We start from the raw sequence: 25,788 nt of genomic DNA, 5'->3' as shown, positions 1-25,788 counted from the left end.
CCAAACTCAATGGTTTAGTGTTTGACTCATCGTTCTTTGAGCTGTGGGAGTGTTGCATCGGTTTCAGCTGCTGCAGCTCTGCATCTGCACATTTCTTAGAGAAAAAAATAAATTGATTATTAACGGTCAGCATGTGTAATTGAGTGTTTTTGGAATTGGATACCGCAAGCACAATTCTCGGGCTGATCTACCAGTACCACCTGACTCTGCTCTTTTACTAACTTTAAATTCTAGTCGAGTGACCAGTTACCGGAGGTGGATGTAAGTGACAGCCCCATTCATATATTTTTCTGTTTGTTAATTTCACCACACTCCACAGAGTCCGCTCCTCCTAGTTCTATCCTATCTGAGTATGATCAGTCCTGAAGCAGATCCTGAGTGAGTGACTCCCTATTTTTCCAAGATCTGAGTTAATGAATGATGAAGTACTTGGAAGACTCGGGGGGGGGGGCGGTTCTATCACCAAAAAATGAGATATTCCTGCTCAGCCCAGCCTTGGCCTGGCTTGGGTACCGGTATATAGGCCTATGTGATGTGATCATTAAGCCTTCCATTTCTGCCAACAAAGCCCAAACCAAAGAAAGTTGAGAATGTGTGATTCTATTCCTTTCCCTTCAGTGTACATGATTTATTTGTATTCATTCATCCATTTCCAACAAAAATAAAAAAATTGTATTATATTATTTTCTAATTATAATATCAATTGGAAATGCAGTTTTAATGCCGATTGAGAAAAGAACAGATATTACTAATAATTCTTAATCGGAACTTATATCATGCATTGAATTATTAGATTATTTTGATAGGTCTAGATCTAATTATTTATTTATTTTGTAAAGATTGTTTTGGGGCTTGGTGTTGCCATCACGAAATGATGAAAAGTGGCCCATGACTGGCATGTAAAAAAATATATATTTGACATACATCTTTATAATACACATTGTAAGAGAAGATTATAATTCCTTTTTCAATTGATTTGTGATCGATTTTTAAAGTATATCATCAGTTTTCTTCGTCCACTTTTTTCTTTCATAGTTTCAACAAAATGGCCTCCCAGATTGTATTAAGATGTGCACTACAGATGACTGCCAGGAATACAAGAAGAAGCTTCATACCATCATATCTCTATAGAGTACAAGATCTTCCCATTCAGAGATTGTTTTTATTACAACATACCTCATCCTTTCACACCTCCTTCAGCCATCATGCAAAGAAAGGTTAGTAAAAAAATAAAATAAAAGAATTGAATAGGTTTATTATATTAAAAACAACATCGAACAGGCAGCTCGTAGGCTGAAAATATTCAAATTACAAACAAATATCAAAAGAAATCATATTTAAGGTGATACACAGATCATTGATTAACCTATTTGACAGAAAGGAATAATCATAATAACAATGATAACATACATTACCAAGTGTGACTGATGAAAAATAAATGTGGAAATATTTGCATTTGATATCAGAATACAGAAGAGAAACATAGCTAATTGAACAAAATGAACAAAACAGAATATAGCCTACACCTAAATGATTTGTTCAAGCAAACTTCAATAATATGATTGATTTAAATAAACATAGCCGTTGTATAGATTGAATAATCTTTCAGAAATTGAGACTAAGTTGAATATGCCCATCTGTATCACTTCTAATTCTTGCCCATATTCTTATTTTCCCATTTTGGATTTTAAAAATTGATTTGAAATACAGAGCAAGGACTTTGTTGCTCTAATTTTTACTAGTATTTCAAAGGTAGATGGTAATATAATATATTAAATATACTGGTACCATTTTTTTCTTGCAGATTAATCTTGCAACTTTATTTTTTTGTGAAAACGATGAACTACTTCTTTAAGATTTCCATTATTATTATGGACATAAATTTTGCCACAGTAATTTGGTGAAAAATCTTTAATAGTGGCCTCCCATAACCCATTAACCCATCTCTTCTTTGTCTATCCCCCTCCCCTTTCTCTTTCTCTCTTGATTTCTACCCTGTGTATCTAAAGGTAAAAAACACAAAGCCAAAGTTGTAGTCGACATGTCTGCAGATGAAGATATATTGGATTTAAATGATGTGAAGGAAAATATGCAGAAGGCTATAGATGCCTTGAAGAAAGACTACACTAATACTTTGACCATCAGAACTTCACAAGGTAGGCATATTTTCACGGGTGGTGATCACACATTGTAAATTGATAATTGTATGCATGATATTTGTTACTGGCAGGGGAATCAAGTATTTATCAAAACAATAAGCTGATCAAGTTTTTACTTAAATTGAAGGAACTGGTGCAAGCTTTGGTTGGATTTGTGTGAAAATTTGCAATTAAAGGGGAAGTTTACCCTTACAAAACGTTTATTGTAAAAATAGCAGGAAAATAATGACAAATATTGCCAAAGGTTTGAGAAAAATTCATCAAAGAATTATTTTTATTAGATTTTTATTTATTCAATTTTTACTTCAAATGCGAGCAGCTTTCCTACATATTTATATGGTAAAAAATCAATGAAATGTCATTTTCTCAGAAAATTGAAAATTAAAAAATTGAAATTTATGCATTTGATAATTCATAACATATGGGTCAGCTGTTTGTTTATGACGTCACAAATCCAAAACTTTTGATAAATTTTAATAACTGTCTTAATCTTCAATGGATTTTTCTCTAACATTCACCAATATTTTCTATTATTTTTTCTGCTATTTTTACGACAAACTTCTCTTCAGGGTGAACTTCCCTTTAAGAAGGTTTTAAAACTATTCCCACCCCCTCCCCCTGCATGTGACCATGGATAGATCTAAATTTGTTTGGTTTGAGATCTAAATTTGTTTGGTTTGAGACAAACTTAGAGTAGGAATGGATTTTTCTGAAAAGTCCGAATATGTTTGTTGCCACTGGGCATAACAAGAACTTCATTATCCCGCCCAAATGTCACACATCTTCTTTTCTTTCCTTCTTGATTATGCAATCCAGTTCCTTTTCAAACACCGAAAAGCATTGCGAGCAGAACTTTTTCATTTGATTTTATTTTTAATGTGTTGCAAAGTTGATAATTGTTATGTAATAAATGATCTTTGTATTGTATAACAACTATTGATGTATTGACTATTGAGGGCCTTGTTTAATAAGAAAATTGATTATTTCTTTCAGAGAAAGCATTGATTACACTGTACTATTAAATATTTTATTTGAAGTCTTCTCTAGATCTTTGCTAGTTGTTTCAATCCTAATTGTTCATCTCCAGGTGCCTTAGATCATATTCTTGTGTCAACCCCTGATGGTAAATTCCCTCTCAATCAACTAGGACAAATGTCATTTAAATCATCTAATAGCATCACTGTCAACCTTGCAAACTTTCCTCAGGTAATTTTTTTTTTCAATTTCTGTGATGTCAGTATGGTGTTGTGTTTTTGTGTTTGTTCATGTAACAAAAATAAGAAATAACATCTGCTAATTTGTAACACATTGATTTGTGACAGTGCTTTTATTATTGTATTTTTATTTCTACCAGAGACACTTCATTCATATCATTGAATTCAACAATGAAATTGGATACCCTTCCCAATTTAGAAGACAATGGCCTATCATGCTCTAAAATTAATCTCGAGCACAAAACAATGATCGTTGGCTGACAACATTTTTAAAATTGATTTTAATCAGTTTTCCTTTTCTTTGAAAATTAATATTTCTTGAGTTTTAATACATTTCTTTCTTCTTTGTCAAACATTAGACATAGGCCAACAAGTTAACTTGCCAAAGTTAAATATCTATATCTATGGAACCCATAAATCTGTTATATTTAGGCAAATTTTAGTTTAAAGATGTTGATTATGCATTCTTTGCATCTTCCATTCTGAGAAATTGATTCCACTTGGCTGATAATTTGACTTATTGACTGTGAAACTAATCAGACTTATGTGCATGCTAGTCATTATGAATGTAACATTCTTGAATTGAAAATGGCTGTTAACCTGTTAACTCTCACATGTATCCTTGTAAATCATAAGTAATTATATTAATTATTTTAAAGTTGAATTACATTGATATTTCATGTGAGATTCACCATGACTATGCAATCAGCTACAAATTCTGAATAAAATAAACTCCAGTTCGAATTTCATTTTGAATTTAGGCCACTGAAGCTGCAGCCAAAGCAATAAGAGACGCTGGAATGAATCTCAACCCAAAGATAGAGGGCAGCATTATTCATGTTCCTATCCCAAAGTAAGTTTTCAATCCACATTTGTAAATGACTCAATTACCATTAGTTCAGCAATGTGTTACAGATTAATTCTTTCAGTGCTATAAGTTTTCAGAGATCAGCCTCTCTTGTGAAAGATATAATATAAATTCAGGATGAATTCTTTGGGATTTTTTTTTTTTGACATCTAGAAGGCCGATGATAGGTACATGCAGGTTTCAGAAGCAAAAAAGTCTTGTGTGTTTACACAACTGTAATGAATATGAAATGATATGTAGGCCTATGAAACAACAAATAAAAATACCAATCAGACTCAATGGCCCATTATGCAATAATTCTATTGGAGTACTGGGGCGCTTACATTTTTCTATTCTGTTTTTTTTCCTTCGCAAATCTCAATTTTCAAAAGTGATTCAATCTATATCTATTATTTGATATTAATGTGTAATTACCCAGTGTAAGTATTTAGAACAGTTAGGGGTCTACATCGCAGAAGCCATGTTTTCTAATAGATCCCTCTACTTCAGTTTTCTTGTGTGTCTATTGATCTATCCTAATTTATTATTCTTTGAAATAAAAAGTCTAACTTTTTAAGTATGTGTAGTGTGGGATCTGAATATATCAAAATTAATTTCTTAAAAATTAACCTTTATGGGCAAAGCACCCCCTAACAATCCTGATCCTGAAGTATATAATTGTATTAGCCGTTTGCCCCTCTGATAGGATTCATGCAAAGTTCTATCTAATACCTGTTGACTACTAAATTCTGTAATACTATACCTATAGGCCTTGTACAAGGACCAAGCTCAGTTCCATAGGTAATGGGTTAATCATGTCTCATATTTATTTTGATTTTCAGAGTAACCAAGGAACATAGAGAGAACCTTGTTAAATCGGCGAAAGGTTTGTGTGACAAAGCAAAGGTGAACATTCGGAGTGTGAGATCAAAGTATATTACCTCTGTACGCAAACACAAAGAAGGAACGTCAAAGGATACCATATTCCGATTGGAACAACAAATACATCAAGTCGCTGACTCTTACAATGACTCTGCAGAGAAGTTATTATCATCTAAGACAAAGGAACTTCTAGGAAAGTGAAAGAGATGGGTTTATTTATTGGCATCACCTCAAAGACTTTCTTGAAGCAAGGTTATCAGGAACAGAGGATAGGTCTCTTTCAAGTGCTGTTTAAAGATGAGGGATATGTATTCTCTATTTGTGTATTCAAATCATGTCAATTAGGGATGTCGGGAATCATTTCCATATGTGGAATATTGTTTGTTTCTATAAATCAAAGTTACAGTATACAAAGTTGCCTTTCCCTAAATATATAGAAAGTTAGGCCTATTAATTCAATGCAAGGCCATGTCCTTGGATATTTATGTGTCAGTTTTTTTTCCATTGCTGTAATAAATACTTTTAAATGAGCTAATGCGATTGCCAGAAAATTCATCTCTTTTCTTTGCTTTTTCTAAAGCGCATAGGGACGCATGTGGCAGTGATATGCACTATATAAGTGTATTGGTATTATTATTATATAGAAATGTTCCCTATAGAAAAGTGACCTTGCCCTTAAAACAATAAAATTCAAGGCCTGTATGAATATATATTGTGAAATTAAATTATTTGACATTCACAATTCCACAGTTCATAAAACCACCAGATTTTGTATTTATTCATCTATAAAGAAAAACAAGTGTGCTATCTAAACCATTTTCCTATAGTATGGCCATTACCAATGCTTAAGACTAATGCCTCTTTAGCTTGTATTCTGAATTCAGGTTTAATCTAAACTCTGGTCTAAAGTTGTGGTTTAACTATGGATAGCCAATGGTGACATAAATCTCAAAGAGTAGAGGGTCATAGTATCAGCTCATTTGACTCTCAAATCAGTCTTAACTGTCTGGGAAGAACAAATAAGTTAATTGTCTTCACCATTTAAGAATTAGGAAAGACATGCAACAAATGTTTGGTTTGAATTGCTTCCCATAATATTGGCACAGAGTTAGACCACAGTCTTATCTAAGTTAAACCCAAGTCCAGAATATGGGCCTTTAAGTTTACATAGATATCAAGTCTTTCCGACTTGAATAATTGCCTGTAAAGCGGAAGCAGTTTTTCATAACCAGATTGTGCAAAAATATGCATAGGGACACTGTAAAAGAACTAATTTATTATTTGCTGATAATTTCCCTATTACTGTCATCCAAGTCTAACCAATTAAATTGATAACAAGATTGGTTTAATTACTAGTAGTTGAAATAACTTTGACAAATAAGTGATTGATATAAAAAGAACTAAGCAATGAATGTCAAATGTTCATGAGTTGTAACATTCCATAGGTCTAAACCTGATAAAACTCTTCTCTTTAATATCAATATGAATTGATTTCTTATTTTCAGTTGATGATATTTTAGATTGCCTGTCAACAGGACCTATGAAAGGTTGACTGCATGTGCAAGAACAATTAATGAACAGTTTAAACTATCGTGATAGAACCATAACAGAAATAATAAAATATGTGAAAGATATATCATGTATGTCATATAATCAAATGACTTAAAGTTAAGGTGATTGATTTGAATATAAATGTATTTTTTTCATCATATTAAAAAGTGTCTGAAGTATGTTTGTTTAATTGAGTACTGAAATAATTTGTCATGCATTTAGATGTTAGGGGGAAAATGATTTTAAAAACAGCATGTAAGATTTATAGAGTCACCTGATTTTGACAGTACACACAGTGCACATGAACATAAAAGCTTGTATAAAGGTTGTTTTCATTGTCGGGTATATTACTTGCATACAGTGTAAAGGGTATCAAAATTACCCAAATCAAGAAAAACATCATATTTTTCAACCCAGCATCTCGAAAATGTAATAGTTGAGCAATTCTTTAGAGTAGGGGAAAACATGGCAATATACATGTATTTGTATATGGTACTCTGAGATCAAAAGATGAAAACTTGTTTAGGGTCAATTATAAAAGTACATATACAAGCATGGTATCTTTCTTTTTATGACAGTGCCCCCCTCCCCTTCCACCCCACTGGGAAATTGGACTCTACATGTGATAACTGTCAGCATAATTGTAAGTAAGTGAAGCTTAATAGAGAGAGGTATGTCAAATTAGATGTCACAAAAATATTACTGTAGCAAGGTGCAGAAAGATGTAATTATCCAATAGTACCCCCCCTCAAAAAAAATAAATAAATAGATAACAATTTCAAAACAATAATAATAAATGAATAAATAAATAAATTTAAATAAATGAATAAAGTTTAAAGGAAGAAAAAAGGAAGTCATGACACTACAAAGCTGGTAAAAGTTGAAAGATTAGAGAGAACTAGTCATAGATGTGTAGATGAATTGTGAGAGGGTGGCCTGAGTGGGCCTATAATTATGTCACATAATATAGCTGTTAAAATTATACATGCTGGGAGATGGGAGAAGAACAACAATTTTTCCTGTGGAAAGAGTGTATTATTGGTTAAAAAGTGGAGAGATTAAACAACAATCACCTAACTGGAGGAATATCAAAGCGCAGAGAGTGAAAGATGCTAAAACATTAATTACTTTTGTAAAAAAAAGAGAAGGCAAGTTGGAGAGGTGGTACAAATCAAAAAGGGTATAGAGAAGGGGTGGGGGGAATGGCCATAATACTTTTTTATAGAAGGTCATCGAGAGAGTCACTAATTCACCGTGGACAGAATGAAACTAATGAGCAGACGACACATAAAGAGATCAAGGGGGGGGGGATGCTGTATTAAAAATGTATATGAGGAAGAGTTTAATTATTTCATTTTTATATAAAAAGAAAAATCGGCCGAGAGAGATAGTTAATAGGCCACTGAAAACACATTGCATTTGTCCTCCTGCATGGTCAAGGGAGACTGAAAGTGAAAACGAGATACTGTTAGAAAAATAGTATATGCTACTTCGGCCGCAGACCCGGAGGTTACTTCTTGTCGACTCCTCTCCGCATTTTTTCCCTGTTAACTCATTCTGGAAATTGAAAATGATCAATCATCAGGGTTGGATCCAACGTTCGCCAACCGTGGGGGGGGGGGGAAGGCTAAAAAAAATTCACCCATATTTTCCCCAATTATCGCCGCCGCTCAAAGTTGTTTTAGTTTGTTTCATTCTTTGAAGGGGTAGCCTAACAGCCACTTCTTAGCTATAATTAAACAACATAATTATTTGATAATATCATAATACCCCTATTTGAATATATAGTGCGAGCACAAATAGCGAGCGAATATTAGTGATGTCATGAAAGATTTTTTTTTCAAGTCTTCCCCTAACTTTATTTTATTCCCGGGATTTTATTCTTTTGTTTCTTCCTACCCCTTTTTTGGCCCCCTGGATCTGCCTATTATGGTCATGATGGATAGGATTAAATGTTTGCAAGTTCAACTCCTCTCCTCCCAACAGGCCCCCCTTTCAAAAACGTTCCTGGCGCTGGCCATGTCAGTGGCCTCGTGCCTCCGACTCGCTCACTCGAGAGGCGATCGATGTTTGCATATCGACGTAGGTGGCGTCTTACTTTCGCTTGAAATGTGTTGCCTTGACTGCGATTATCAACAACGAAGACAATTCTTGGGTCTCATGATTCATCAAATTTCACTTTTTCAGTGGACGTGAGTATGTATTCTATGATTTCATAAATCATTTTATTCAATTGAAATTGTAGGATTATGTACCGTATCCCATTTTAAGGTATCGTAGCCAGGATACAAAATAAGATAAAATTGCAATGTTAATTTCAGTCCCAAGCATAGAATATCGTGTCGGTAGAATATAAATGGGTCTCACTAAGGGGCACTCATTCAATGAACAAAGTTGCACTCATTCAATGAACAAAGTTATGATATAACCTTGTTCTCAGTTACATCTCCATGTGTGGCAAAATAAGGTTGGCAATGTTTGGCTTATTTTCTCTTTTTTATGGGACAAATGCTTAATTTTCTTAAGCTGTCAGTTTACAGCTATTCATAACTTTGCTCTTCTGTAAAGTTACTTTTTAAATTATTTTTTTCTTAATTAAAAATAGAGATTGAAAAATGAAAATTTTCTTGCCATATTACTTTCCACCAATAGAGGGCGTACACAAAAATATGCCAAAAATTCAAGTTTTTGAGCGCTCTGGTGAATAAAAAAATTATTCCCAAGTTACTAGGCCTAATGAAAAATAAATTTGCAACTGTATAGAAATTAGTAATTTTGGTCACAAGTCAAAAAGTGATATTTTAATGATTTTTCAAAGTGTGTGCTCAATACAGCATTGGCATAGCATAGTCCTACCTGTACATTCACCACAGACAGGATGGTAGCAGTGAACAAGTGCTAAGGGGGCGTGACTAAACGATAACGTTAAGTAACGTCAACAGCACTTTATAAGGGTTCATTACATGCCGCCGCGCACAGAAAAATCAAGCCATAGAAGTTGTGGGTTGTGGGCGCCAGAAGTGGTGTCGCAGCATGCGTTTGGCAGTGGATTTCTAACCAGTGGGTGGCAGTCACACATGCTGCAAATGCAATGCCACTTCTTGCGTCAACAACACACGACTTCTGATTATGGCTGGATTTTTTCTGTGTGCGGCGTCATTTAATGAACCCTTGAGCCATTGAGTGACACACAGATTTTGCCTTTGAAATATATGCATGTATGCAGGTTTTAAAGCTAACAAAATTGCACTTCATAATGCACATAGCTTTCAAACCTGCATAGTTTTACTGATGATCTCTTGCCATAAAGAAAAACATAAATAGGCAAAGAATATCAAGATTTTTGTATTTAAAAATGACTCTGTGACCACAAACCTAAATTGTATACCTTGTAATCTTTGTCTATATACTAAAAGGTAATTGCAAAATTGTGAAAGACAATTAACTAACTTACTAAGGAGGTCACTTTATTCTACGGGTGTATGTCTCGTTGTGATTGTGTGTGTTTCCTTTTCTAGTACAAAACAAATGAAGTATGTGTGGACTGTTTAGACTGATTAATCATTTCCGAATAATTATTATTAAACATATACGCTAATTATTAGATAAAAATATGAAATAAATTGAAAAGACAACAGTTCCATTGCTTTTATATAGGCCTACAGTTTATAGACCACATCATAAAATGTTCTTAAAATGTAATCAAATTGTTCTGTTACTCTCATTTTCTTTTCTTGGTTTTAAACATAAACTATTTTGAAGATGGTGATATATTAGTAGCTTAGATAGCTCACAGACCCTTCCCATCGTCATATTTTATCTCTGTAGGAATCCTAGAGAGGCAAATCCAGGCTTGAAAACAGATGTCTTCCTCTGGTGTGTGCCAGATTGATGCTTACAGTACTTTAATTGCAACACAACTTGATTGCATCTCTTATTCTAGTGAGCTGTACAAAGTGGATTAAAATGTCAGAGGTAAAAGAAGAAGACCATTCCAATGCTGTAGAAACTCCAGAGGATAACAACACCGTTCAAGTTGTGATAGAGCCTGCCACTCCAAGGGATGGGAAGAGAGAAAGTGAAAGTGAAAAGGAAATCTTAAAAACGGAAGATACAGAACAGACTGAAACAGATGGAAAAGAGTCTTCTGAAAAAGCCTCAGAAAATGAAGTAAGCAATGGTATAGAATCACCAGCAGCAGATGAGAATTCTAGTGAGAAAAATGATAATTCTGATGACAATACACAGGATAATCATTCGGAAGTGAATCAACCTGAAGAAAACAACAAAAGACCTGAAGAGGTAGTGACAGATGTAAATGGCTCAAACACAATTATTCAAAACTTATCAGAAAACAAGGTTCAAGATGAGAAGGAAATACAAGTTGGTAAGGTAGAGGAAAAAGGAGATGATAATACAATTGACAAAGATTCTGCACCTGGAGGTGATGAGGGAGATCAGACAAAATCAGAGAGTTCAAACGTAGAGGAATCAGCGCCTCACAGTGTTACTGAACATGGAATAGAGGAAAAAAGTCATGAAACAATGAAAGAAGATAATGATAATCAAACTGAAGGATCTTCTTGTGATTCAAAGAAGGATGGTGACTTCCAAGTCACTACTGACATTCTCACTGAAGATATGGAAGCAGGGCAAAAGGGTCATGAATCATCTATGTCAGGATCAGTCAGTGATAAAGAGAGGACTGTTAAAACCCCAGAGAGTATTGCTGTGTCTGTAGACCTACCCGTCAACAATCTTGCCCCTAGCCAATCCAGATTGAGCAATAGGCCTGTTACGGCTGAATCCGAGTTTGTGTATAATGAGCATGACTTTCCAACTCCAGACTATGACATTTATGGACCTACACCAACCACTGCAGGAAGTGATAAGAGACAATTTAGCCCCAGTAAACGGGAAGGTCGCACCGCTAGCAGAGGAGAAGGTGCAAAGAGTGTTACATTTGCAGAGGATGTTAGCAAAGGTGGTGAAGCTGATGACAAGGATTCAACTCATGTTTTGGATAAAGAGGAACCTGATCGAGATAACCAAGACCAAGAGATGACAGGGGATGAGAAACAGGAGGAAGAAAAAGGAAAAGCTACAGAGCAGGAGGTAAGATATTATATTATCCATATTTGTGTATTTTATTTGTACCTTTTTTGTATTCTTTTTCCCTTGCCTAGTACATGCATATATTTTAAAGATGTGTTTTCAGTTTGTGCAATCTCTCTGTTGCCTAACCACACTGTACCAAATATTGATCTTTGAATCTGCAACAATATTGTTCTCATATTCCTGTCAGCAATTCATTTTTAGGCCTAATTAGCATTATAAGCTAATACTCCTATCAAGTATTGTTTTACTTGCTTTCTATCAAAAGTTACTGAGCCAACTGACTTTGTAAAATGATAATTCCAAGTGATAAAAGCAATTCATACAATTATTCATCAATTTACCAGAAAAATATTGTGCTAGATAAGCATCATTGCGAAATATAGATGAGAAGATGCAGTAACACATATGAATAGCAAAAAGGGCCAGGGACCCGAGATGAAATGCTTCTTTTGAATTAAGGACAAATGATGATTATAAAACTTTTCTTGTCTACAAACTACATGTATGTTTAACTATACCATCTTTTTTCTTTTATCCAATGTTTACTAAAGGATGAGGAAAGCAGAGATATATTTCCCACTGCTGTCAGTGAAGAGAAGATTGAGGAAGCAAAGAAAAAACAAGAAGGTTTCACAAAGAAAGAAGCTTTGGCAATCGAGCTGTTCGGTGCGTCAAAATTTGAGCCTGAATCAATGGAAGATGTCATTACAAAGAAGGCATTCCAACAGTAAGTATACATTTTTTCCTACATTTACTTAGAGCATTACCTACTGGAACCAGTTGATCCCTGTAGCCTGTGGGAATTACAGAATTCAGTGCTCAATGGTCAACAAATTAATTAAAGTCTGATTTATTAAATTTGCCCAATGAACAAAATAAATCTGCCAATCTGTATTTTCAATTTTTAATGACCAATTTAACATTTTATAGTGTATATTTTCAGACTTAAGTCTTTCACAAATAGTACATAAATGTATTATTTGCATTGTAAACTTTAATCATGGTTGTAATAGATTCCATTATAAGTTTGAAATATTGATTTATTTGACTAATATTTGTTGTAATATTTACATTATTAAAGGTACCATTGATACATTATTGTCTTATTTATCCTCCAGTTTTGAAGTTGGATGTCGATTGTTGGAAGACGGTGACTTTGGCCAGGCAGTGATCAGTTTAGATAAAGCTCTTAATCTTCTTCCTAAAGAGGTCAAGTTTTATTTGATGAGAGGAGAAGCCTATCTTCAACTTTGTGATTTTCAGTCGGCCATTCTTAATCTAAAGAAAGCGTGTGTTCTTCAGCCAGATAACCATGAGTATTACGCAAGACTGGCGTTTGTTTATTACTTTCAGGTGAGTTAAAGAGATTTTTGTTTTTAAAAATTGAATCACAAAAGAAATTGGTTCATTGTGAGCCAACTAAAGTCTACTTGTTGTTACCTTCAAACCTGAATTATTTGTTTCATGAAATGGTTAAACAAGTCCATACCAAACTAGTGTCAATCATCACCATACACAATATTTAGTCCTCAGTCTATAGTAATTGACCTGATAATAATAGTATATGTGATTTGTAATGCGCCAAATCCAAGAAGAAAGAAAGAACGAAAAAGAACAGGTACAAATATAATAGTAATAGATTCAGGAACAATTATGAGTAAGAGGCATTGAATAGACGAGCCATAAGGTAACGTTTAAATGTATCAATGGACTGATGTATATAGAAAGACTTTATAATTATACTTGCTTATATAGCGCTTAATACTTACTTTGTCAGAAGTCTCTAAGCGCTCTACAGTATGCAGCATACTTTATGTGGATATTCCTTCTTATTTGTCTTTTTCTTCCTCTGAAAGTTGTTTTCTTTCTGCCAAAAGTGTTGCATAAATGTTCAGTTAATTATTCATTGAGTCCTCATTGAAAGGAAAGAAAACAGATTTGCTAGTAATATGATGTATACTCTTTATTCTTTCAGGGCCAGAGTTTGTTTGATCAGTGTTTGTTTCCTGAAGCTCTAGAATCCTTCTCAAGAGCAGCTGAAATGAGGCCAGAGATTATAGCCTACCACACCAGAAGGTAAGCAGTCATGACATAGCATTGCTAGTCTAAAGAATCACTATAAAGAGAAAAGTATTAATGGTTCACTTACACTTTTTAAAGAAAATTGAATCTTTTTACACCTACATGTATGAAAAGTATTAAATAGTATGGTCCCTTTAAAGCACATTTTTACCATTTGTTTTAATTTCATTTTTAGCATCGCCTGTTTAGCAGCCTTACAGCGACATGGAGAGTGTCTGGCCTTGGTGAATAAAAGATTAGAAACTGAAAGAAACAATCCTGATCTGTACATTATGAGAGCAAGGCTTCATCAACTCTTTAGAAATGTAAGTACTGCTCTTATTTAATTTAACAAATTATTACATAATTTGTTTTCTTTATTCATACTCGACCACATACTCACAGGATACACTCAGAAAGAAACCTCTGGCAAAATATAAATTATCATGACTGGGGAAAATTAAATGAAGATGATGAAAATCCATATTATATTGTTCGAAATACACATGAAAAGAAATACTCTGAAAATTTGCTTTGACCAATTGATATGGGCCTTGCAGCCGCTGTGCAGCGCCCAATTGAGATGGACGAGGCTCTATCCCTTTAATCCCTCCCTGAATGTGTGTAATTATCATTGTTTTAACTTTTTGCGGTTCAAAGAGGAGGGTCCTTAATGTCAAATCTATACAAAATGAAATATTGTATAATTCAAACAATAAAAAGCAAAAGAAATAGTGAGTGATGGACATCATCGACTGACTCACCTAGTTGTGCATATCACTGTTTTGTGAAACATACATGTAAGCGAAACTTTAAAATGTCATAACTTTCTTATTTTACATCAGATTTTTATGACATTTTCAGCTATATGCCAGTTTGATTTTTCTCTATTTATTCAGGTCAGCAATTTCCTGGGGTGGACTTGACCTTTAATGCTTGGCAATAATTGTTCATGTTTCCAGTATATGATTTATAAGTGATGAATATTTTCAAGTTTACTGGATGAATCATAATATTGAATGATTTTCTTGTTTCTGTTTGAAAAGATTGCTCATATTTACATGTACAAATCATAAGTTGCTTTACCATTACTTTGTTGCAGACGACATTATGTTACTATGACTTGAAGGACGCCCTCGCTCTGAATCCTGATCAAGAAGAAGCAAAGACTTTGATGAAAGAGCTTGAGAGGAAAGCAGAGGAGAACAGAAACCATGCCATTAGACTTCAACTACAAGGAAAGTTTAAAGACAGTCTCACAAAGATCACCATAGCCATAGAGATGAATCCTTCAGTGTCTGACTACCATCTTCAGAGGTAGATGCTCTTAAGACAATATTTACAATACAAGACAATAAGACAATAAGACAATCACAAAAGTTGACCTTTTTGTGTAAGCTTTCTCCCACGGGGCTGCAAGTTACATTAGTCCTCTGTTGTAGACAGTTTCTCTGGTTTTACATTCATTATCTTCCATTGTAGCTGGAATATTCTACAAATCATTCTTGTTTGTTTCTGAATGAGTTTAACTTGAGAGCTGGCAATTTTTTTTGTCGTTCGATCACTTGACATGCTAGAAAATGATGTTTTAAAGCATTAGTAAAATACATTTTCCAAGTAGTTGACGTCGCTTTGTATTAATATAACTTTATGTAACACAATCCCCCAATATCTCTACATTGACCTTAACAGATATCCTCACGTACGCCTTTTTTACTTTTCATTTCTTACAGAGGAGCTCTTCATCGGCGTCTGCATGACTACAATGCTGCAATCGATGACTTCCTATTGGCTATGGATAAAACAGAACACAACGAGTACAGCAACATCTACACAGATGCTCAGCGACAGCTTCTGCTAACATATAATGACTTTGCTGTGGAGTGCTTTAGTGGAAACCATTTTGAAGAAGCCATTTTACTTTTGAATAAAGCATTGAAAGGGGAGAAGAGAGAGAAGGGTCTCTACATCAACAGAGGAGGTAGGTGTATGTTTAATTGCCACTTGGTCTATACTCACTTGGTCTACACCCACTTGGTCTAATATAATAATAATACTCGATGTTTATAATGCGCTTTTCCCACATGGCCCAAAGCGCTTACAATTTCAGATAACTTATTTATACAAACAAAAACTCAGAATGGATTCTTAAAGGACTCCATTGTAGGAGATTGTCTTATTGTGAGAGGGAGTTTGTTCCATTCCATTGAGGATGCAATGGTGAATGTTCTATCTCCGGTCTGTTTTCTTATAGTTGGTTATGTTAATTTAAGTGGGTCTTCAGATGATCTAGTTCTTCTACCTTGGACATAAATTTCTAAACGATCAGACAAGTAACAATCAGACAGGTATATCAGTTTGCTTTTGCCTACTACCGCTAGGCTTCTAAACTTGATCCCTCAGAACAATTTTGTTTCCTGGATTATTAAATGTTACATCTTTTTATAATTCGGTCTTTTGTACTTTCTTGATACTTCCTATATTTTCTTTTAATTTATTGTTCTCTACTTGTTTCTACTTTTGCTTTAATGTTTCTTTAATTCTTCTTTACTTTTATTTTGCTTATGCTTCATGCATACATTGCATCTACTTTAATTTGTCTTCTGTGTTTCTTCTACTGTACTTTGACTTTACTTATAGTTTACAACTATTTACTGATTATTACTTTACTTAACTTCTGGTTTACCTCTACTTGTTTTCTACTTAATATCTACTTTTCTGATACTTTTTCTCTTCCTTGCATCTGTACTAATTGTGCTTTACTTCTACTTTTCTTTTACTTTACTTTTACTTTACTTCAACTTTACTGATATATAACTTATACATACATGACTTTAATTATCCTTTACTTATACTTTAATTATACTTTATTCCTGCAGACTGCTTCTTCCGTCTTCAAGAGCTTCACTTTGCTTTAGCTGACTACCATCAAGCTTCAGAGCTTGATCCCTCAGACGCTGGCATACGGTCCAGAGTAGCGGCTATTCACAATCAGTTTGGTTTACAGGATTATGAAGAGCATAGTTACCAGGATGCGGAATCCAGATTTACTATTGCTATACAACACAACCCAAAGCATGGAGCGTACTACATCTCACGCTGTAAAGTCAGACTAATGATGGAGGTAAGGGCTCTATTTTCATATTTTTCAGACTCGCTTTGATATGATAAAGAAGATTTTACCTCCAAATCGTATGCATGTTGATTTCAGGAGCAAAAAAAATATTAGAAGTATTTTAGTGAATGTATAAAAAAAAAGAATGAAACAGAAAAAGATTATTTTTTATGGTAATTTTGTTTCATGGTTTTTTAGTTTATAGTTTTACAATGTTCCTAGTTTGCACATATGAAATGAACTTATGTTATATTACAGTATGAAGAATTGAAGGTTACCCAAGATACTGTATTGTCCATTAATTAAAAAAAATCTTCTATTAAAGAAAAAGGGTAACTGCATTTCACTTTATACACTGTAGAGATAATTCTGTGTTGCTTCTATCAAAGCAAAAGGAAGGAATTCTTACCAGTGTGTTTTTGTGGCAGCTTTTTCAGTATTCACCGACAATGTATATTTATATTTTTTTCTTAAACAGAATCAGTCAGGAGCAAGACAAGACTTTCTGATGGCCCTTCATCTTGACTCATCAAACACTGAGATCCTAACTCTGATGCCTCGTATCTATCCTGGCAAGTCAGTTGGTGATGTGATGAGAACAAAACATGCCAAGGAGGCCAAGATAGCAGCTGATAATGCTGTCATCACTGCTTCACCAATCGTTCTACCAACAATGAACAGGTAAATAATTGATTCATCCTTACATTAAAGCCTGATATTGTTCTAGTTTGGATAAACAGAAAAATAAGACAAATATTAATGAAGGTTCTAGAATGGCATTCGCCGTCTAAGCCCCATAGTAATGAATTTCCAGTTTTAAATGGTATCTTTTATGAAATGATGTGTCTGATGGTACCGGTATATTGAATGTAAAACCTGTTTCAATTTTAGGAGAAGATCTGTCATTTCATGGAATTTATTAAGTGACCTAAGGGGTAGCTGCTCGCATATGACATATGAATTAATAAGTCCACACTTCAAACAGTGAAGTCATGAATAGCGTACTTAATTTTGACAACAGGCGTCAATTAGGCGCAATGTGACAAAGGCGCGCATCAGTTTTGGACACTTTTCAGTATACGCGGTAAATTAAGCATAAATTATAAAGGAAATCTGCATAAACCATGGGTTCAACTGGAGGTTTTTAATTTGAACCACCTTTGTGAATTCGGCCATATTGTCAATACAATAATTAGTCATGTAAAAAGTTTCATGTAAATACTATTTGTGATTTTTTATTTTATAGTTCTGCACAGAATAGTCAAGAGGATCTAGGCGCCACCAGTAAACGAGTTAACTTTGATCCTGAATTAGTATCAGACACAGTTGTCCCACCGCTGAAGTACTGTATGAATGAACAGGACTTCAACAGAGCTTTGACCAAACAAAAGAGAAAGGTGAGATTAAGATTCTGTCATAATTTATTTTATTTGATTTATAATGACAATGATTTATAATGCAACAAGGGATATCAAATAACAAACTTGCAGTCACTTGTAGAAAGGCATTTCAATAAATCATAATTGTTATTTGTTCTGTTCTCAGATTTCCAACCATGTGAAGTCACTTCTCAATGACCGAGGAACAATGCGTGCTGATAAACTTAAACTGAATCCCATACCTCCTCCCAGACCTTATGAGGTGAGGGGAGGTCATTGGAAGAATCCAGAACCTGCCATCAAACCAGGATGGAGAACATTCAGTCTTGGTGTGGGACTCATGGATTAGATTCAGCTATTAACCTCCCATGCATTCAGCCTTGGTACCGGACTCATGGATTAGATTCATATATCAACCTCCTATGCATTTAGCCTTGGTATCGGACTCATGGATTAGTTTCAGCTATCAAGCTTCCAGTGCATTCAGCCTTGGTATCGGACTCATGGATTAGATTCAACTGCATGTATCAACCTCCCATCATTCAGCCTTGGTATTGGACTTGGGAATTAGATTCATATAACAACCTCCCATGCATTCAGCCTTGGTAGCGGACTCATGGATTAGATTCATATATCAACCTCCCATGCATTCAGCCGTGTTATCGGACTCATAGATTAGATTCAGCTATCAACCCCCTATGCATTCAGCCTTGGTACCAGACTCATGGATTAGATTCTTATATCAACCTCCCATGCATTCAGTCTTGGTATTAGACACATGGAATACATGTAGACCCCTATATCCCTATCTATTGTATTCAGCTAGATTGAGTAGGAAATAGAATCTTGGGATGAATTCTTTCATCATTCTCTCATACATTCATCCTCGAAATAAGATGTATAGGATAGTTTAATTATGTGCAGAAATGCTAGCTTTTCTTAAATGATTGGTTCAGAACAGTATTGATTTAACCCTAGTAATATCCCTCATTATAATTTGAATTATTATGATACAAGTTCCTTTATTTGCTTTGAATATGCAATAAGCCAGCACAGTCTCATGCTTCAGTTTAATTTATAGAGATTTCTAAAGATATATTTAAATTAATATTATACTTGTGATTAGGAAGTATGGGTCAAAGTCACAAAAATGTATGAAAAATAAAGGAAAAATAAAGGGGCCTTTAAATTATGTTGGACCTTTGTAATTACTTGACTTGTGAATTCAACCTACTGCTATGCGATTTCTTGGACTTGTGATTTTGATGTAAAAATGGATCTTAATACAATCTCTTCGGCAATGCTTGTGAGAATATAAGATTTTCTTTAATATTTCTTGTACATTTTTGCCTTGCAAAATAATCCAGATCTAATCCAGGGAGTTTTACCAGCTACAAATAACTTCATGATTGACTGGAATACAGAAAGCCAAAATGGAGTATTCAGCCATTTTAATAGCATTACCCAAGGTATGGGAGTTAACAAATCTGGATTTAATCTTTTGAAATATAATCTTTGTTCATTCATGAGAAAGAGAGAAAAAAAATACTTGCACTTTGGCTCTTCATATGGTATGGTCAATAATGTCATTCATGATTTTATGAATAGTTTATGAAACACCCTTGGTCTATATTCAAGTATGAGTGTTTGATTTCTGTGAGGTACATGTTCCTTATCAAAGGTCGCACACATTGCTTTTCCATAGGAGTTGAGAGTGTTCACCTTTGGGTTCAGAAGTGAAATGATTGAGTGAATATGGTGAAAAAAACATGTATTTCAAGTAATTTGGTGGATTGTGCTGTGATTAATGATATGGATTTTAAATTAATGTGATTACTTTGATCATGAATTAGCCCTCATAGTGTTTTCTATCGGGGGGGTAGGAGGCTAGCAGAATTCTGTATTCAACAAGTATTGTTTTGTGAGCTACTTTGAGCTATTATTATTTTAATTTTGTTATCATTTTTATCATTCTATTATTATTATCATTATTATTATCACCATCATTATTATTATTATTCACTGTAAAAAATTAAGTGCTAATTTGGCACTTACAGTGCTTGCATAGTGACTGCACTACGAGTGCTGATTTTCTAGTTCAAATTTAAACTTTAAAATCATCACTCGTGCAGTCACTATACAAGCACTGTACACTGTAAGTGCTAAATTGGCACTTAATTTTTACAGTGTTATTATTATTAGTAGTATTATTATCATCATCACCATCAATTATTTTTGTTATTATATTGCTTTCACTCTTATTTTATTGGTTATTTATGTGTAAAAGATTTATCTTCAGTGTCTTGAGTATATTGTATTAGATACACAAGAATATAAAAAAATACTAATGATGTAATAAAGATATGTGAAAGATATTTGATTTATTTTTAAATATATTTCAAAATTTAAAAAGTTGGGTCTCCAATTTCCTATGGATTCTTTTTCCTTTTTTTGTACAAACATCATTTTTTGAATGGAATGACACGAAAAATTCAGAATAAAATCTTCACATAGAGATAAGAGAAACTGGTGTTTCTGAGAGAGAGAGTTGTAAATCTGATTAATTGCCAAATTCAAATTTTCTCAAAGAATCAATAAGTCATATAGTCACTACACATTTGTAAGATTGCAATGTTAAAATGAAGTCCATGATGACTGTAGAATCTTTTACCAAAGCTTTTTATATATCTTGTTCTTCCACTGTAACGCCTGTAAAACAGGGTTGTCTGAAAAATGTTTGTATTACCATTTATTTTTTGATGATCTTTTGAAATGTTACTCTATTTTCCCACCGAATATTTTGGATGAAATATTGAGAGATATAATTATATTTGTATATAATGTATGCTATGTTCTTATCCTATCTTCATTGTATTTATGTATCTGTATATAAACATATACATGTTAATTTATTTGAGAGTACTATACAAAATAAATGTGTGATGGTGAAGGCTAGTGTCACAGCACAAAAACCTATATCTGTTTTACTTTGCTTTTATATTAATGCTTTCAGTGTTTATATTGTAAGTCTCATTTTTATGATATATTTTTCAAGAAGGTTCAAGTTCATTATTCAACCAATATAAAAATACATAGGGAATACAAATGAATACAAGGTCAAAAGGTTAGGATCAAATTGAAGCGATGTCTTGTTAAAATTGATCAATATGAAGGATATGTACATGTAACAGACATTATTTTAGCTTGGTTATTGACATCATGTGTGTCATATTCGAATGTGTAAGGAGTTACACCAATTGAAATTAACATCTGACATATATTTTGAAGGAAACTATTGAATTCATTTATTATTCTATTTTGTCTGTAGATCTTCCTTCCAACATCACAGATTGAAAGGGTGAATTTTCAAATGGTACAATGGCATATGAAACATACGATGGGGAGGGGGAGACAAAGAGAGAATGAATGAGAAAAATTGAGAGAAAGAAATGAAGGTACACAATTTTATACATTCACCTTCTTTTATCAAAGCTGAATAATATTTTTAGATGCATTATCAAAGCAATAAATCTAATTACCATTATACACATGAAATCCAATATGAATGCATAACAGAATATGATGAATGCAAAGAAATTGCTCTTAAAGCTATCAAAAAGTGAGGGGCAAGTTTTAATATGATCCTTAGAATCATTGAGTATATCACTCTGCTGAAGAATGAGAAAAAAAAATGAAAGAAGCTAAGAAAGTGTGGAAAGAAAAGTAGACACACTGTAAATCGCATTGGATTGATGTGCAAATTACTATTAACAAAAAGGTATAAAGAATAATAACATTTAAAAAAATAGCTTCGGAAGTCACTAAATACATTGGCAAGGAACTTCTAAAACTGTTTCTCATGACATTTTGATATAGATCTTGATTTAATTCCTACTTTACTTTTCTCTACATGTATAAGAGTCGCTTCCTGACCAATGATTAGTTAAAGTATTGATAAAACACGGCCTTTGCTATTTGCATTGTCCTTGAAATATTTGGGCGCGTTTAAAACAAGTTGTTTGACCAAGGACAAGTCAAAGTTTATCCACGAAAGCGGTTTTAAACAATGCACAGCAAACATATTAGGTCACTTGCAATGTCGTTGACACGTTTCTGTTTAATTCCGGTCTTAGAAATCCACTTGCCTGCGAAATCGCCAACGTATTAGAGGGTGCGCCGCTACCAATAGTACCCTCAGTGGTGCCTGTGTAACTAAAAAAAAAAAGCTGGGCCGGAACTTTTCGCATGGAAAAATGATGAAAACACATAAATTATGTTCCACTATAGAGTATTTTCTATAAAAAAATATTTGACTATCGCCAACGATTAAAAAAATAGGAAATGATAGTCACGTTTAATAAGCAGATGAAGAACAATATTTCTTATTTTCAGTTTTAATTATCCAGGGTGGCCATCATCAGTAATTATAAAAATTGCTTCCCATGAGGCCCTGAGATAAAATCGATATATACAATATTTACCAACAAACTAATCAACGTCATTCATACAATGTACAATATCATGATGTGCTTGATTCATGATACAATGTATGCTCTTCATATTCTTGAGCACGGAACCCCCATTCGGTCATGAAGAGAATAATTGATAAAACATCTGAAATGAAATAAAACATCTGAAGTTAAACATCTGAAATGACGCAATGTTATATAACCTTCACATTAATAAATATAGTGTAATTGGTTCCAAGACATTTGCTCCGATGGAAAATCTGTACATTATGAGTCAAACATAAAACCTTACTTCCAAAACTAAATAAACCCTAATCCTTATCTTTACATTATTCTGAACCAAAAACTCTAACCTAAAACTCTCACCCTATGCCCTCTAATATATCAAGACCGGAGCAACTTTCACAGGAGCAAATGTCATGTCGCCAGTGTAATCGTTGCCTTGCAGATACTATAGTAAATCAAACATGAGCAGATAATATACACCTGTAAATAAAGAGCTTATTCACATATAGATTCATACTATTGAAATATTACGAAGATTGTTTCTTTCAAACTTTTTGTCAATCATTCACATGTATGGTTATTTTCTTTGCCTGTAAATCATTATAATCCTTGATTATGAATAGCTACTAGCTGTCATGCATAATAAACACAGCATCTACACGACATGCTGGAATGGTGTTTAGCGATCGATATAATTACAGGGTTTCGGGTAATATGACAGTCCTTGACCTCATCTTTTATGTGGAATATGTTTTATCATATTGGTATACTGTTTTATCATAACCTTCCCGCTTTGAAATATGCTGTATGCCTTTCGTAATATATTAGATCATGGATCCTACCAATAGGATCTATGATTAGATACGGAAAAGCTTTTGTGGGTGAAATATTTATACAGATATCTTAAAGATATCTGTATCTATTATACTTATTATAGTTCTCCTACTAGTAGTAGTAGTAGTAGTAGTAGTAGTAGTAGTAGTAGTAGTAGTAGCAGTAGTAGTAGTAGTAGTAGTAGTAGTAGTAGCAGTAGTAGTAGTAGTAGTAGTAGTAGTAGTAGTAGTAGTAGTAGTAGTAGCAGCAGTAGTAGTAGTAGTAGTAGTAGTAGTAGTAGTAGTAGTAGTAGTAGTAGTAGTTGTTGTTGTTGTAGTAGTAGTACTACCACTACTACTGATAATGAAAATGATAATAATAACAATAATGATAATAATAATAATACATGTATTTTGATACCCAAAACCATTATGGGTTTCGAGTCTACAGGCAGCCATCACAGACAATAGTAATCCATAAAAGAAGGCTTTATGGCGGGTAACAAAACGTAAGATAATATCAAGAAAGTCATTCAGATCGATCATTCATAGATTATAGATAGAGTATTCATAATATTCATCATGACTTATTACAGTGAGAAATTTAAAGGTCTAGTAATGTTTTCCATCAGATTTATTTACAGCAAAGCTAGTATTTTATAACAGAAAGAGGGGGAGAATAATATAAAGTCGAATATAGCCCACTCCCTCATATTCAGACGATCGATTTAGGAGTGGTGGTAGTGTATTTTGAAAAATGGCAAGATGACCGAATAATGTGAATTTTTTTTCTCAGATGAATAAAAGGGAAAGGTAGGGTTATACGATTTAGATCTCTGAATCAATTTATTAACTTCCAAGAAATACAAATCATCGGACCTATACGGGTAATAGGGCCTACCAACAACCCGCTTGTACACAATCCTTTATAGATAAGAACACAGTAGCCCACAGTGTGTTGCATGCTGTATTCACACTCTGAAAATATAATGTGAAATCAAGTAAATTTGAGCATTCTTAACAATGTGAAACCAATTTTCACATGTGCACATATCCCACTAAGTGAGCACACTGTGAGCGTTCACTCTATGGAAATGTAAAGATTGTGAAATCATCGTCACAATGCTTAAATCTGGGCATTTCAAAAGTGTGAATCAAGATTTTACTAAGTCCACAGTGTAAATGAACACATACCAGGTAATAGTTTCCCTGTTCTGGCTGCTCATACTATCGAGGTGTACACAGTGTGTAGCTATCTTCATATGATTGAATTTGAGCATGTTCACAGTGTGGATCATATCTGTCCAAATAGACCGCCATGTGAACACACTGTGTGACGTAGCACGGATAGTGACAGCAATTAATGATGATGATGAAGATGATGATGATGATGAAGATGAAGATGATGAAGATAATGATGATGATGATGAAGATGATGATATGATGAAGATGATGATGATGATATGATGAAGATGATGATGATGATGATGAAGATGATGATGATGAAGATGATGATGATGATGATGATGATGACAACACCAATAACAACAACAACAATAATAATAATCATACAAATAATAATGATGATGATGATGGTGATGATGAAAGTAAATGTAACAACTTCAATAACGATAATAAGATTTTTAAAAGCAATTGATACAGCAAATCGGAATGCTCAATTCCCCCAAAGAAAACGAATGGTGATACTGAGACTTTGGCGATAGCAACTATGTAAATCGGGAATAAATTATAAATTACTATGGGAGAAAAAGGCATATTTTATTAAGATGCACGAAATATCACAGAGGCCTGCAGGGGAAATAGAATAACCACAGATTACATCAAACTCTAGCTTAATCAAAGGAAAATAGAGACCTATTCAAACAAACGAGGCACACGACCTTCCAAAATGCCAGCATCTAGATGACATCCAATTCCGTATATATGCATTTAATTTAGTTTAGTCCAGGACAAACAACGCCAGCCATAGAGTGATGCGTTTACACTCAGTTATCTATCCAAAATCTGTATCAACCATCCTCACTGATGTGTGAATGGAGAGTGTGTGTGTGTGTGTGTGTATGTATGGGTGAGAGGGTGGGTGTGTCTGATGAAGCGCGTGCGTGCGTGCGTGCATGTATGTTTAGTTTGTCGTGTGTGGACGCACCATAACAG

At 33.9% G+C, this 25,788-nt stretch overlaps 2 protein-coding genes across 4 annotated transcripts; both read left to right on the top strand.

Annotated features, from left to right (window-relative positions):
• Positions 1–234: 234 nt before the first annotated feature.
• On the top strand, positions 235–6,813 carry LOC121428367 (ribosome-recycling factor, mitochondrial-like). Its single transcript, XM_041624947.1, has 6 exons — positions 235–261; positions 1,036–1,217; positions 2,010–2,156; positions 3,247–3,365; positions 4,135–4,226; positions 5,063–6,813. Exons 2-6 carry the CDS (start codon positions 1,046–1,048, stop codon positions 5,301–5,303), a joined length of 771 nt encoding a protein of 256 aa, XP_041480881.1. The 5' UTR covers positions 235–261; positions 1,036–1,045; the 3' UTR covers positions 5,304–6,813.
• A 1,934-nt stretch (positions 6,814–8,747) lies between these two features.
• Positions 8,748–20,023, top strand: LOC121428705. 3 transcript variants are annotated; one of them, XR_005971821.1, is made up of 13 exons: positions 8,748–8,845; positions 10,482–11,768; positions 12,323–12,498; positions 12,890–13,124; positions 13,747–13,847; positions 14,029–14,158; positions 14,935–15,149; positions 15,566–15,813; positions 16,712–16,956; positions 17,426–17,628; positions 18,194–18,344; positions 18,493–18,729; positions 18,839–20,023. XR_005971821.1 is itself a non-coding variant. In XM_041625515.1 (12 exons), exons 2-12 carry the CDS (start codon positions 10,620–10,622, stop codon positions 18,673–18,675), a joined length of 3,036 nt encoding a protein of 1,011 aa, XP_041481449.1. In that variant the 5' UTR covers positions 8,748–8,845; positions 10,482–10,619; the 3' UTR covers positions 18,676–20,023. The 3 variants fall into 3 exon arrangements, 2 of the variants coding, with proteins under 2 accessions (XP_041481449.1, XP_041481450.1); XM_041625515.1 differs by having other exon boundaries at positions 18,493–20,023; XM_041625516.1 differs by having other exon boundaries at positions 8,748–8,849; positions 18,493–20,023.
• The last annotated feature ends 5,765 nt before the right edge of the window (positions 20,024–25,788 follow it).

Source organism: Lytechinus variegatus, chromosome 15 (genome assembly GCF_018143015.1).
Source record: "Lytechinus variegatus isolate NC3 chromosome 15, Lvar_3.0, whole genome shotgun sequence".
Taxonomy (NCBI): domain Eukaryota; kingdom Metazoa; phylum Echinodermata; class Echinoidea; order Temnopleuroida; family Toxopneustidae; genus Lytechinus; species Lytechinus variegatus.
The sequence above is the reverse complement of the archived record's forward strand: the minus strand, read 5'-3'. Positions and strand labels throughout refer to the sequence as shown.

Coding starts and splice junctions, on each gene's coding strand:
- LOC121428367 (XM_041624947.1), top strand. CDS start 1,046: ATGGCCTCCCAGATTGTATTAAGATGTGCACTACAGATGACTGCCAGG. Junction 2,157..3,246: donor GACCATCAGAACTTCACAAG/GTAGGCATATTT, acceptor GTTCATCTCCAG/GTGCCTTAGATCATATTCTT. Junction 3,366..4,134: donor ACCTTGCAAACTTTCCTCAG/GTAATTTTTTTT, acceptor TTTTGAATTTAG/GCCACTGAAGCTGCAGCCAA.
- LOC121428705 (XM_041625515.1), top strand. CDS start 10,620: ATGTCAGAGGTAAAAGAAGAAGACCATTCCAATGCTGTAGAAACTCCA. Junction 13,125..13,746: donor CGTTTGTTTATTACTTTCAG/GTGAGTTAAAGA, acceptor TTATTCTTTCAG/GGCCAGAGTTTGTTTGATCA. Junction 15,814..16,711: donor TCTCTACATCAACAGAGGAG/GTAGGTGTATGT, acceptor TTATTCCTGCAG/ACTGCTTCTTCCGTCTTCAA.